Here is a 15,901-nt window from a genome sequence, read left to right as displayed (position 1 = left end):
TGTCGTAGCTGTATCTGTAAAAATAAAAATTATTTTATTGGTTGATAGCAATCTCGACGAATTTATACTTTAGTGGCAGTTTTCCGTCCTTATTTTGCACTTGTCTGTTACCTGTCACGCAAAATACTATATATTTTATATAACGTACTTACGTAATTTTACTGCAAGAAATGGTGGAATAATTTTTGTCAAGCATATATATATATATATATTCTCTTACTTTGTTGCAATCTGTGTGAATGTGGCGACGTGTGGTAGATGTCCGTCAATCGTTTCACTTTAATTAATAGCAGCCTCTTCTTTAGACGTCTTCAGACATAGGCTTCCTCCATCTACATCCACGACTGCCTGTCTCCAGCCTTCTTCAACCATTTTAATAATACCTAGCAAAAGGAACTATCCACACACAATCATAAGTCAATTCCCACATGAAATAAAACCAGATAGTCGAGAGCTAATTTCCTGGTTCAGACATTTCCTCTTATTTCACCAACGTTGTGATTTATTTTCTTAGTTATCAATAAATATCACTACAATAAAGATCTGAAATAACCGTATGAAAAGTAATTACTAATATATTGGACAGATAATTAATATGGATTGGATATTAAAAAATATTCTCTTGCCAGTTTTTACTACTGCAATGCAAACGTTGTGTTACGTACGTATCTTGTATGTCTAGGTGTAGTTTATATATGTTCTAGACGTAGATGCAGCCAGTCTTGGATGTTTACACCTAGGTGTATCGTGTTTCTCTATATTCGGCTAGACGTGCAGGGTAATTATTAGCCCGGAACGGGTATGTCAAAAAATACCATTTAAACAATTCGCAATTCAAAACACATATGCAAAACTTAAATGTGAATAAAGCTGCATCACTTCATTACAGTGTCTCGGATCCTTCAAGCGAATAATTCCTTTTGCTAGCAAAAATATAAAGGTTAACAAATATCTTGAAGGAATCCTTTCATGTCGTTCAATTGAAATAAACAAACTAAAGAAAGGTTCCATTTTGTAGCTTTATTTGCAGTTCAACAAGAATTGAATGGTTGAATGAATTCGTCTTATTTTTTTCGTCGAATTATTTTTCTGTTTTGTCATGAATTTAGTAAATATTAGGTTTTCCTTAAAACCATTCCTTACAGGCTATTTTTTATTACGATACTTAGGTATGTCGAAATGTAATTTTGAATTAAGTTTTTATTATTGTCAGAAAGATCTACAAAACACACGAACTAATACTACCGCTGATATTTACTGAAAACGCGTGACATGTTGGTGTACGAATTTTGATAGTTGGTTTTGCCAAGCGTCTTATCTGGGGATATTGCAATGTAATCTTAGGTCTATGTAAAGGTAGAAAGGTAGTTTTGCATTCGAGAAATCAATATTATAGATTAGTTATTTATAATTTATACTTTTTAAGATTTACACATTGAAACAATACCAAATTGTACTCTGATCAGTACTAGATAAAAGTGCTTTAAATACTTAATTAACGTCGGTTTAAAGGGACACATGTTCGATTTTAGAAATTACCTAACTATACAAGTAATACATAATGTACATGCACTGTGCTCTTCTTGACACAATCTTGAAATGTAGAGTGGCGCATACTCTAGAGAATTGAGAAAGCCCCTGTTCAAGTATGCTTCTCAATGTAAATAAATAAATCGGCATACAAATTTGGGGGTTAAAACAACCTTTAAATAAATTAACAATGAAATTTTCGGAGACCTTTAAATTATCCTGACAATTAGTTGTCAGTGTTGTGTACTCAGAAGTTTTTGAGATTATAAGTCGTTAGAAGTCGATGAGATAAGATCCGTCGAGCGTCGAAATGGATTTCTTCCCCCGTAGATTCAAAACTGCAAGTATCCCAACACCCAAAATATTTTCACACCATCTAAACTTCGTAACATATCATCCTTGATTTTGTTTATAAAGTTTTATTAATAATAATAATAACAATTACGTTTATTTTCATTTCTTCTAAAAAATGAAAAGGAACTATATTTCTATTTTAGGTTCAGGTACTATTTTGAAATAATATGAGAATTAACTGAAGTTTTTGAATCTATTCGGGCAAAAACCTATTTCTGTCGCGAGGAATGCTCGAGACGGTATAAGAATTCAATTTATGGAGCACCTTATTTTTATGTGCCGACTCAGGTCAGAATCACATGGCGATTTATCAAAGGGGATCGTCGGCAAAACTCGCAGCTAAACTTTCAACTGTCTTGAATTTAGTTTTATTGTACAGATCATAGATATATACATAATACATGATAGTACAGAACTATGTTTGGCTACACAATATACAATGTTGATCTTCAATTTGTGACTTTGTTAGCCATAATTCCTTCGTATCCTTTGTTATCGGTGCTTAATGTCCAAATAAATGAAGTACTTATCTTTGCACATCAGATTTTTTGTATTTGTACTTACTGCAGAAATTTAAGGAAAAGGGAATCTTTGTGCATCGTGAGATTTGAATTTGAATCCTAAAGATAGATTTACATCATACTTCCGATATACATACAAATGACAACGAGGGTTGTATAATGTTATTTGGTGCCATAATTGACGACATTTTGTAATTCAAAAATAAAGAATTTTAGTGAAAATAATTTGTTAAGTGATGACCTTTAGTATTCCGCAGGTACTAGGCATACATAACATAGTCTAAAAATTACATTTAATAGGTATTTTTATAGGCACCTATTTTCTCGTAACTCGTGACGTTGGAAAATAAATCAAATAAACGATAAAACATTTTTTCGGCGTCAGTTATTCATAGGCGGTCGTGATAGCTATGCTAACATTTTAAGCCAATACAGATATATCCAATTATCCTAACAATTGCAAATATGCTGTTTTTCGGTGGATCAGATTTAAATGGCCAAAATAACGACGTATTGGTTACATTTTGCAATACTTTGAAATTATTTATTTTAATATTAAAATAATTATCTCAAATACAATAAACCTCCAGTTTAATAAGTATATCAAGAGGTTTCGACCGCTAGAGTAAAATGTGATATAGCATAAAGGGCCCAGAAATACTAGATGGCGGAAAAATAAAAAGAGAGGAAATACTTTTACTAAACTCCATAAAATCACATAGGTAATTTGCGAGATATTAAGGGCAAAAGCAACCGATCATATCGCTCTGCGGAACGTGAGCGCGTTTTGAGCAGCGTCGGGGAACACTAAGAATTACGAGCACTTAGCTTATAGTCCTAGGTATCCAGGTATCTACATCTATTACCCATATAAATCTTCTTAATAGAAGATACCCACATAACTCCTCATAATGCCGGTGACTCTTGCGAGGTAGATACGAGTCCAGGTTTACGATTTAAAAATACCTATTTTGAACATACTTCGATTCTGACTCTTATAGTGTGGTAATGCTATAAACATATAAACATTGTTATTTTGGTTTACAATCATCACTTCGCGTCAAAGCCATTCTTATTTTGTGACTTCAGTCACAACTTCAGAGGAAATGCATTTCGAACAAGCCGAGCTAACATCTAGGTCAGTCATATTAGTCATTTTGGCGGGAAACAATGCATCAAATTACCGCCACACGGGCACTGCTTGTAATACAATCACGTGTCAAATAAAGGGTAGCTAATGCCTATAAGTAATAATTATATACTCGTATACACCAAGTGAAGTTGCATTTTGCACCGATCGAAGGCGATCGAAATTGTTAAATTCTTGAAAAACCATTTTCTTGTCGCTACTGATTTTTGAAGAAGTTTTCTTGACAATGTAGCTCATGTTTGGTTGTTCTTCTCCATGCTTTAATTATTTTTGAGAATGTCCGATTTGACTACAGAACAGTCCACGATTCTACATATCAAAAATGTCGTGGCAAAGTTAAATATTCTCCAAGGTCTTTGGTAAGGTCACGGTGACTGAACGAACAGGGTGATCAATCTTGGAAACTTTACCCCACAAACTTGCAAGGTATTAAACAAAAGTTATTAAAATCTGCGAGCATAACAAGCACCGAAGGTTTACTTCAATATTACAAAGTTTCAGGTGTTTTAGTTTTGTAATGATTAAGAATACGTTAAGGCGCCACCACATAGCATGTAAAAACATTTATATAACACTTGCCGTCTTTGATACTCTTTTGCTAAGAATGTATTTAAGAAAAGAGACAACAAATGTTCTATAACATTTCGTAACACACTGTGTGGGAACAAATTGTTATAACAACTTGACAATGACAGCATGTTTATCTAACATTACCTATGTATTGCACCATTGATTGTTTTTAATTGACGTAATTAATGACATTATAAATTGCCGAATATATGGTTAAGGACTTGTACTTACCTAACTTGCCACATTCACACTTGAACCTACTAATTCACATGTAACGTTCGAGCAGTCGTTATTATTGGATCGGCGTAATTTATTAATGTTACTAATCCACAATTTTATGTTTTTGTCAGTGTTCTTATATTATTTGTTCTTTATATGTGAGATAAAATAAAATATTTAGTATTCCCATGGGAGCGAAGCCCCGCGGCGCAGCTAGTTTTAAATAAACTTAAGCTAAAGTTCTAACATTTTCGAATTGTCAAGTTTTGATATTTTTTGATCACATTTTCCAACGGTGTAACTAAATTATTTAAAGAAATAGACACACGTCGATAAAATTTCTAATTAAGTTATGGTCGACACTAACTAAGTTGTTGTCACCAACTAATTTGATGTAAATGGAACCTGTATTGCAAAACATACTGTATTTTTCAGTCTATACTCGCGGCTTGGCAGTGAAAATGTTTTGAAGCGAGCGTTTCCGCCGGCTTGAATTCTATGAGAGCCGTATAAACGTAGGTTTCAATTTTGTAAACATAACGAGTAAAGTTCAGCGCTTGTTTGGTAATCACATTTGAGCACTGACGTGTGTTGTGTGAATTATACAAGTAGATATAATTGTAAATAACAACCAGGAACACGCTCAGATGAGACAGATAATTGATAAAATAGAATAATTTAAATGTTTATGCATGCTAATTGTATATGTATATTTAATGTATGCTCATTTTATATTTATATTATATATATAAAATAAATTGCAGTATTTTTATTTTTTCGTTATGTTCGTGGGTGAATTGTTCATGGAATAAATTAATATTATGAAAATATGTCCACCACCCTTCAGTTTATACCAGGTGACTATAAACCAAACTATTACACAAAGACCCCAAATAGTGCTTAATCCCGTGTGTTCCCGGCGAGAGAGTTACAGTTGATCCTGATGTTAATCGTTGTTATTTATGCCACTTAGTTTCGGAGACCTCCCCTTTGTACAGTTTAACACGTATTTACTGAATAAACAATCCTCTAGCAGTATATTTATTGAATCGTCTGACCTTCTTTTGATCTAGTCTAAAAACCCGTTGAAAAGTCACACATACTATTATATTCTATTTTTCAATTTTTTTTACCAATTAGGCGATATTTAGAAAAAAATACGTGGTGAATGTCTTTAACTTATGTCTAGAGGATACTTTAATAGTATAATTATAGTAAAATAACCACAAATAAAGAATATAATGTAGCACTACTGTTCTAAATAAGTATATTATTATTTCTCGAAAATAAAGAGTAGAGAGAAATTGTTTATATATGATAAATATAGGTTATACTTTTCTTCGAGCAATGGCTCGAAGTTGATAATGATCAATTGTAAAAAGGTTTTTTTAAAATAGTTCAACAATTTTGTTTATTTTTGAAAATACTCAAAATTACTCGAAAAGCAATCTTTTTGCGACACAAATTACTTGCCACTAATGTAATCCCCATTCGTATAGCTTAGCGATGGTTGATGGCGAGCTTAGTGAGATGTATGAGTAAATGTTATTTTCGGATTCCGAGAATAATGACCGCTTTGTTTACCTATTTGTGAAGGCTTTGAAGAGAAATGTTTCTTTTTTACAAAATTTGGAACCGTTTAATTAACTTATCATTTAAAAATAGTCCTAAATTTTAAGCCAAATATATTTATGAAAATATCGGAGTCTAAATAATAATAATCATACGAGTACCATAGATAAATGATAGGTAGCCCTGCGACTTCGATAAAATATAATGTGTTCGAAAAAGTCATACGTAAAAATTAACAAGCTATGAGTCATACTTAATATCAGCGTGAAATCCCTTAGCTCTGATAAAATAAGGACCGTGCGTTTTTATTCTAAGTTAATTGGCTACAGATAAATGAATTTTTAATAATTAATGATGAGTAGGAATTTTATTGCTTTTTTATTTTAGTAATCGATTTACATTCATCTGTTTCTCATCTGAGCGTTTTCCCGATTGCTTTTCTAGCGATTGAGTGTCGGAGCCCAAGGTCCGCTTTCATACTTTTTCGTCTCCGATTCGCACGCTTCGATTTATATCATTCATAACTGCCTTACCCTAGATCGCATTTATCATACTATTTGACATGTATCAAGACGTATTACCATATAATATTCATTTAGTTGTTTCCTCAGACTGTGTGAGCTTATCCGTTCTCCAATAGAGAATATTATTTATTTACTTATGTGCAAAAATAAGGAAACAAATACACGTTTCGTGGAACTAATATATTTGAAGTTAAAATGCGTCTAAAGAAATGTACCTGGTAAATTCCATTACAGATTGAATACGACACACGATAAAACTCCAATTAAATACTCGTTTAACATTTGAATTAAACCATATCACGTTCCCTACATCTGTGATTAAATTGCTTTTAACTGTACGTCGAAATACTTACAAGTATATTCCTGCCGGAGAATTATGAAAATTACAGACATAATTCAGATTCCACCTGATGATCCACCTTTTAATGAATTACCATAATTAAAGTCGGAACTTTATATGTACATTTAAGTATTTAAAATGTTACAAGAAAAGGTATATTCGAGATTAATTTATTACTTGTATATTCTGGTATAATGTTCAGATTATTCATACATTAATCTAAAATAAATAAGGTAATATTTGTCAGGCGTAAGATGTACGATAATGCGATTTATTAAACCCGACAGCCAATGCAAATCATTAAATTAAAAATATACGTAATGAATGTTATAATATTATAACTGGCTATCTGTCCAAATACAACATTTAAAAAATACTTTTTTTGAAGACACTTATCATTATTTATCTAATAAATCTTCCAAGTTAGAACGGGGTAGAAAAAATCAAAACAGACACGAAGGTCGTCGCTACGGGCGGCACCTGATAGCTATCTATGACGTCACCACTCCGCCGCGACCTTATCGTTTGGGAATTCAGGAGGTACCTGCTTCCATGTATAATGGGGTTTCGATGGCACTCTTTACACTGGTGGCTGTATGTGTATGGTCATGACGATACTTTTTAGCGTGTGGATAATTCACAAATTGACACAATTATGTTTACAAAAAACAACATTCAAAATGTAGTTATTTTAGTACTCATATTATTAATGCACAGTTAAAAATTAGTAAATAAGTGATTTCAGTTTTTACCAATTTAAATTTAAAAAAAAGCCCTCTGACGGTCGAAGAGACGGACATCAGAGGCATATTTACGGGGTTCCTTTATATCCAACGGATAGGAAACTCTAAAGGTTAAAAAAACAACAAAAAAGTGACCTCAAAAATTGACTCACCATTTCCGTATCGTAATGAGGGTCTCATAATCATAACAAGAGAGAGTGACCCTTCGTAATAATCTCGTAGACGGGCTACGAGATGCTACGGGCTACGGTGCTACGATTGTGCTACATTCATTATCGCTCTACGAATTTTTCCTCGACCCTCAAACATACATTTGCATCACAAAATATTCACCTTAAGCTATTAGCATTTTAGGTCAGCGAAAATTAATTTATTTCTCACTAAGTCACGTGATTACGTGAATCATGTTATTAAATGAATTAAAGTTAATTGATGCAATATGACATACGAGTACAAGTAAGCTGATCTCCTAACATCAAAATCATCATTCAAATCATCTTTAAAAAAATGTCTGGAACTGGAACAATTTAACTCTTAGTTATTAATCATATTTCGGTATCATATGAGAAATTAGGACAGTTAGGTACTTTATTTTTTTAGGTCATCGAAGCATAACCAACTTTTTTTTTTACAGTAATATTTTCCTGGTTCGCTTGCGCTCGGTATTCCTGCAATACCTTCGCCTATGAGATTTGTATCTCGCTCCATGACATGTGGGTATCTCTGTTTCGCACCCTCCCATATGACTTTATGTCAAAATAGACAAATTGGTGGTTTCAAATTTTTGAAGAATGATAATTTTGTCTTTGAATGTTTGTTGAAATGTAGTGTAGTAATATGTATAGTATAGTATCGCAAACCAGAAAATTCTTTTCAATAGATTGAAATAATCATAATAATCTATATTGAAATATAGACGATTGTATGGATTATTTCAGTATCTAATTTTACTTTAAACTTTAATAATAACATTTTACACTTCAGCACTCGTTACAATATTCGTGGCACAAGTAAAGTTTATTTATTAATTAATAGGTGGTTTACCTTTAACCATCACCCTGGATCATCATCCTAACAAATTCCGAAAAGACATTTAATGTAGCCATAGAAATATCGAAATTAATGATGTAATGTAAATAAAAAACATTCATTTTGGTTTATTGGTAACGAAGAAAGGGACATTTTTCCGGTAAATCTTGAAATATAGATGGATGATGTCTTCGCCTACCACAAATACCGTTTGATAGACATATTCTCATCTATCACGTTAGGTATAAGCTGTTACCTATCCTACGAGTAGGTGCGCAATAAAGTGACACTGCCCAATTCGACACGATGCGTCTATTGAAATTTACGAAATGTATTGTAAGTTTAATGATTTTCATCTACCGAACTACTATGATTTTAAAATGCACTAAAGTTCGTTGCGAAATGCTATACTACTATAAACTGAACTAATGGTATTAGAGGATTTATGTACGGATCATTCGATATTGAGCGGGAATCCTGATAAATTATGATGAGTGATCAAAACCTGTGAACAAAATTACAAAAAAATATTTTCTTTTATGAAACTCATAAACTTTCGTAAATGCGAAAGAATAAGAAGCTTTGTTTATTTATATGTTCCTATATATACTCTAGCTGTCATAATGATATATCTTTGCTTTATATTCCTATCTCAACGTTATGTATTCCAGTTTCCGGTTCATTTAGCATACTTTATGGAGTATCTCTGAGAAATAATAGGTCTGTGAGTGTTGAAAATGTTGCATCTATTTTTGGAATTTAAAAATATTATCTCAAGGCCAATATGAAAGGTATTGTAATATACTATTTAGCCTGGTGCCATTCTGTAAATTTAAATCAAATTTGGTTTTTTAAGACAAACCAAAATTAATGCAAACACAATTTTGAGTATATTTTTTTAGGTTTATAACATTTGTGATCATTTCGCGCCTACGTCTTTTCCAAAAGGTCTCATTTATTTCTATACTTTTTTTCTTACGGATATATTATATACTAATCTATAAATAGGATTTGACTCTTTTCGATGTCGTTCTCATGAAAAAAAAAACATTATCATAGTGGGGGAAACCGCGGTAAATCAGTTCATAATATTAATATAGAAAATAAAAGCTTTTATCAATACGTAGTTATGTGTATAGTTCTAGCAGAGAGAGACAGGGATAATACATTTGTCGCACAACGACTAATGCAGTATGTACATAAATATATGCATACGACTATCTGGGGAATTTGCAGCTTGCAGGTGCTGGCCAAGTTGTTGTCAAGTACTTTAAACTTTATGTGAGCAATAAACAAGTTCATACTAAAATTTAAAACTTTCAAGAAATAAAAACGTGTCGATGGCCTTAGAACAGCAGTTCTACAATATGTTCATTATTACGGTATATATAATTTTTGTAGGTAATAAAAGAGGATTATAGGCTGCCCCTAAGATTCAAATGTTCAAAACGTTTTGGTTCATGAATTTATAAAGTCTGTCAATCAAACCAAGGTGGAGTTTTATTTCATACATTTGGAAGGCCAATAGCAAAACTAGTATAATTTAGTGTGTGATTTATATATCGTAGGAGATCCGGCTGTTTTTGCTATTTTATTTGCTAATTTAAGTTTTTGCCGTTTATTCTATTTGGATTTGGTGTTCATGCTAAAAATATACTGAAAAATCGTTGTCTCCATTCACTTTTCCCAAGGGTTAATCTATTAGAGTACCTTGTAAAAGTTAAGAAAGCGATCAATTGCTAATGTCTACCTGACTCCTGCTGACGACGCAGTCAAATTCCGTAAGTAATTCCCTAAGGATTTCCGCAAAAAACGATATCCTCTTGCTAGCTATAAAAAGGAACTATTTGGAATATAATTAATTATTATTCTTTCATAAAATATCTCACGCGTTCCGAAAAAATACACACAATATAGTGGTGGTATGTGTATGATTTTTTAAAACTTTTGGCATACATTAGGAGTGCCTAATGTTAGAAATTAGTCCGTATTTCATATATTTAAATAGTGTAGTGACACTATTTAAATATATGAAATACGGACTAATTTCTAAAAATATCTGAGAGTAAATAAGAATTGACAGTAAATAAGAGTTTACAGATTTCGTGTAAAAGTTAAGAGATTACAATATCGCTTACAGCGGTTCTTGCGGTTTAGATTTTATTTGCATAATAGTCTCTTTAAAAACTTGGAACTTATAAACTTCAGGTATTCTTATTTCGAAGTAAAATTGTAGCGGATTTTTCTTGGGATTTAATAAAAATATCCTATACAACAGAAGCGGGATTTGGAAAATCATTAGGTTTTTCTATAACATTTCATAATTGAATATGAAAATATAATTATCTAATATATAATCATACTTGTGATAGCGCTATATGTTAAATTAATTAAATATATATTTTTTTAATGTTGATATGAAATCTAAATCAAACTTTTATTTTATATTTAATTTTATAAATAAATAAGATTTCAATTAGATATGTAATAAACGTGTATCCATTAATTGAATGATAAGTATAACAAAACCATCAACGCATTCGTATAAGTTTCCTTTAAAAATAACTTCACCAGAATTGGAATTAAAGTGAAAAAGGTTTTGCGCTACAGTGACTTTCATTAGTATTATTGCGAACCAGTATTTTTCCGTTTCTTGTACAGTGAATACCACAACCTACCTTCGTAGAAAATTCGCCGCTATTACAGTGCCATAAAGATCCATGCAGGATACATTGGTAAAAATTGGCTATACTTACTATAAATAAAGAAGGCTATTAAGGAGAAAATAGAAATAAATACGTTATAGAAAACGCTCACGTATTCACGTTTGGTTCCGTAGGCATCGGAACTCCGGATCGTTGCATCTTATTTGCCAATCTCCCTCCGGACTGACCTAATTTGAACCGACAAAAACTAGGGCGACATCGTTGCAAATCACCACACAAGTCATGCCAGTGTGGACTAGTGACGGACAGGGGCCAATTTGTCTGAGTCATGTTGTAAACCAGTGGTGTAAAAGTTTGTAGTTGTAGCATAATATGAAACGGAATCTTTTAAATAGCTAGTGCTAATTTACATTTTACGTTCTGAAAGTAGGCCTCTTATTGTGATTCGTAAAAACATTTCTTCAAGTAAATATTATATTTATTTTGGGTTGTGTTGGTTGCGGTTACTAAATATAATACTGTGCACTTTTTTGAATATATGAATAGTGGAGTATACTATTCAACCAAATAAAAAAAAAATCAAGTGGCTGTTTCTTCCAAAGGCGAAAGTATAATTTGGTATTTTTCTATAAAATTTGTTTATTTTGACAAATTCAACGGGAAAGAAAATGTAAAAGTACGCTCCTTTATAGTTTCAGCGCGTTATGCATATTGATACTGATGCTTTTGGAGGGTGAATCGGGCAGAAGAAGACCTCTTTTATCTATCAGAAGACCCTAGTTCTTTCTTAGTTTACTGAGTTAGCGGAGTAGATTTCCCATAGTCTACAAGTATTTATACTATGTATAGTTATTAGGTACAATGACTTTGACTACGGAATCTATACCACGCGTGTCCAATTCGCTCTTTTCCTATTTTTCATGTTGACCAGGGGCGTCGAATGCGTTATCTGAGCGGTAATGGAAGTAATTTTTATACGCTGCGACTTGGCCCATAGCGGACTTATAAATTGCTGTTAGGAAACTTTGATAAACGAGTGGCTTCATTATATAAAAATGAAATTCTTATATTTCACAGTTATAACTTTGTTTGAACGGAATTAGTCAAGATATACGAGCGTATTTGGATTGGCCGCCGCAAGTAGCATTTAATCGTAAGGTCGTTTCGTGCAGAGAGATCATATAATAACTTTGGCCCTGGTTATCATCACTGGACAGCACTTGAATTATTTCAACCAGGGTTAGATACTAATATATAGATATATTAGGGACATATTTTAGATTATTTTCACAAATATTCACCAATAGGTGCTTTCTCATAATGAACTACTAATCGAATGTTTTCACAAGAAAACTTAATTATGAACAAAACTGACTTACTTGGGAAGAGAACTTAGTCATTAAATGTAAAAATGTAAGTTTTTATAGTAGTATATTAGGTTATAAAACAAAATGCTCAAAAGATATTTTCAGACGAGGAGTAACTGTTTGATGGGCGTTTTTGAAAGTCAGTCTAACAAAATTAATATTGGTTGGAAGGAATGTCACTGAAATGCTCTGTTATCCTGGGGATTAGCATAATCAGATTGGCTGGTTAACTTTGTTTTATATTGCATATAATTGATGACATTCTAAAGCTACTTACATAGCGCTGCTAGCTCTTCTATGCAAGAGCTGGAGCAAGCTGCCATCCGCCGCAGAGGAGCAGAGACTGCGCGACCGCGCTCGCCTCTGCTCCTCTTGCTCCGCTCGCTCGCCTCGCTCGCGCCACCGCGCCATCAACGACTCCAGGCACAGCATCGCTGAACCATCGCACACCATTCGCACGTGTGTCACAGCCTTTAAACTTTCGACATATAATACAATCTCACATGACTCGATAACTTCCAACAAAGTTGTTGCTCTAACTTTTATCTAAATCCATTCGTCCACACGGCTTCAGACACTCGTTGTTTCCATAATTTACACTAACTCGACGATCACGTGTTAGTTATCACGTTCGAGACAATCGGCGACAGGTTTGACTCACTCAGTGAGAAACAATCGCATTAGTAAATGGGGGCAAACTGGTTACATCACGCGAACGCAAGTCCGCCGGCAACTGTGGATGCAGAACTCACTCGATTTAAGAGCTGGCAGGCTAGCACAACTTTGATATATTTTGGAACAAGTTTGTTATTATTGTGAAGTTCATTGTCGTCCGCGCTGTACCGCGCAAGGTGGAGTGGGGCAAGCGAGACACATCGCGTTCGGCGGTCCCTACGTGACTGAGCTGGTGGCTCCCAGAGTTACCCGCCTTAGCCTTATGACATCGCTATCCCCTACCACGGCGCATATGCGCGAGGAACTGGGGATACTTTCAGCGGTTAATAGCTAAGTGAATGTTAATAGTTACCAGGAGTTGAACAACAGTCGTTTGAGTATTTATTACTACCCATAGATACACCTACCTATGCACATCGTAGCTCCACTCCCCTGCATTAGGATAATTTTGTATATCATATAGACTCAGAATTACAAACACGCCGTAAACCTTGTTGTTTGATAATTGTGAGTTTATTGAATCTACTCATTAATTTTATATAAATTGGCAAGCACATGTTTTACCTATTAATTCTCTCTAATTTTTTAGAAATATTTTTTTCGAAATTTAATTACAAGATAGCATAAAACGCTTATTAGTTTATAATGCCGATCCGAAAATCACGAAGTCTTTCTTGACTATACTTAAAATAGGCGTTTAGGAAAGTTTGACTTTCCTAAACACCTATTTTAAGTATATTACCTAATACTTGTAGAAATCTTTGATAGTGTGTAAATGCGATCAAGATTGTGAATGGATGTTGCAGATGCCCCAAAAAGCTTTGGCTCAAAATCAGGCCAGTTCAATGCACTTGTAAAATTGTTGTTTTAAAGTTGTTGTTTGCCAAGAATGTTTCATTTTGTATTCCAGCCATCGGATAATATTCCATTGATTCGGTTTGTCAATACATATAATATATTAATTACATACTTGCAACTAATATGCAACAGTTTATGAATTTAAACAATTATAATGCTTGTACTAAACTAAAACTATTATTAAGAAAATAAGGAGGAAACTTATTAAATTGTAAGCTTCCCTTTATGGAATCTTTTCCCAACGAGTATCTTGAGTTATTTTTTAATTTATTTTACTACTAGGCAAGCAAACAGGCAAAACCTCCAGATGGAAAGTGGTCACCGTAGCCTATGGACGTCTGCAACACCAGGGGTGTCACATGCTTATTCCTTGTTAGCAGTAACATAATTTAGGAAATTTCCCTTATTTCCCTTATTAAACTCTTATAGAACTTTTATAAGCTTATTTTCTTTTTCCAAAATACTTATTAACGTCAACAAAGGAAACAAACCTTGGAATTTATTTAGTCTAGTCATAAATATGAAAACAACACGATAGGTTGTTTTGATATTTATGACAGATAGGAACAATACAAAATAGTCCACTCACATAATTCGTGCCCATTTTTCTTTCACACAATGAAATTTCCAGCAATAAATGAAGATTGAGAATTCAAACGGGCGGTAACCGCGCCCGTGTATGGTTATGTAAATAGGCTACAATCTAATTCCGCTAGACAAGGGATTTCCAGTTACATTTTATTGAACAAATACTAGGGAAGTTAACTGATAATAATTGATTAACTTTACATAATAGCCTATAGAGTTCGACTAGTGACCCGGCGGCGCGGCGTTAATTCTTCCGGAAGAATATGGGTCAACGCACACTAATATAAAATAAAGCTATCAACAAAATTTTGATAGTATCCACATTTGAATAGTACCTAGGTACAAGTAGTAAGTAACATTATTTTAAAAAATTTAAAACATAAATAGGTTTATACATTTGATAGCTATAACTAATAAAATATGCTATGTAACTGACAGATATAGTATTACACAGACTCGTCAATTATCTTTCTTTAAGATACTTGCAGAAGCGGAAATATTTTACATGTATCTATGATCTTTGTAGCGGGATGGTAACAGTAATCGTCATTTTGGACGAAGAAGAAACGTAATTTCAATTCATAGGAGCGTAAATTATACGAAGAGTATCACAATTCGGACATCAAAGCTTTTCGTGGGATATCGTCGTCTCGGCCGCTATTTCGAGGGACGCTCTACCCTGTTCCTGTGTCTCCTTAAAACTCGTATGGTGTCGTAGTGTGGCGGCCTACCCATTGACGTGATTATATGAATGGGGAATAAATAAATTGATATTTCTGATCTTATGTACAAGAGTCAAAGGATAATGATATATATAATATTCTTACCCTCTTATTCACAAAAAAGTATGTGTTTTGTCCCTATATTACACGAGTCGGTTGGTTTTAACTTATATATAACACGGAGGCATATTTTTTGCGCTACAAATATGTATTATTTTCTTGTTTGTGAAGATGACTCCATATTTTAAGGTAAAATCATCGATGGATAGAACCCTACATAAGCAAGATATGCCGTAACTTCTGCTTATATAGGTATCAACGTGAGATTTTCAAATTTCCAATTCATTTTAGTGTCAATAATCCAAAAATATTAAAACTTCAGCTTCTCCAATGTCTTATTGTCAACGTACCTCTTTTACATAAATTTTATTTATGTAAACTTTATATATCTTTGCCATTATATCTTTACCAAT

General features: G+C 33.1%; 1 protein-coding gene across 12 annotated transcripts in view; it reads right to left on the bottom strand.

Moving 5' to 3' along the window:
- The window catches only part of LOC128669919 (GTPase-activating Rap/Ran-GAP domain-like protein 3), a 115,062-nt gene that overhangs the window by 42,443 nt on the left and 56,718 nt on the right, over nt 1–15,901 (bottom strand). For 2 of the 12 annotated variants that reach the window (XM_053745151.2, XM_053745152.2), the window contains exon 1: nt 12,863–13,489. The exons of the other annotated variants lie outside the window; for them this stretch is intronic. In XM_053745151.2, coding sequence (XP_053601126.1) covers nt 12,863–13,038 — 176 coding nt within the window. In that variant the 5' untranslated portion in view covers nt 13,039–13,489. Of the gene's footprint in view, nt 1–12,862; nt 13,490–15,901 lie in introns of those variants that run through there. 12 annotated transcript variants of the gene reach the window in all.

This window comes from Plodia interpunctella, chromosome 5 (assembly GCF_027563975.2).
Source record: "Plodia interpunctella isolate USDA-ARS_2022_Savannah chromosome 5, ilPloInte3.2, whole genome shotgun sequence".
Lineage (NCBI taxonomy): Eukaryota > Metazoa > Arthropoda > Insecta > Lepidoptera > Pyralidae > Plodia > Plodia interpunctella.
This window is presented reverse-complemented; position numbering and strand designations above follow the sequence as displayed.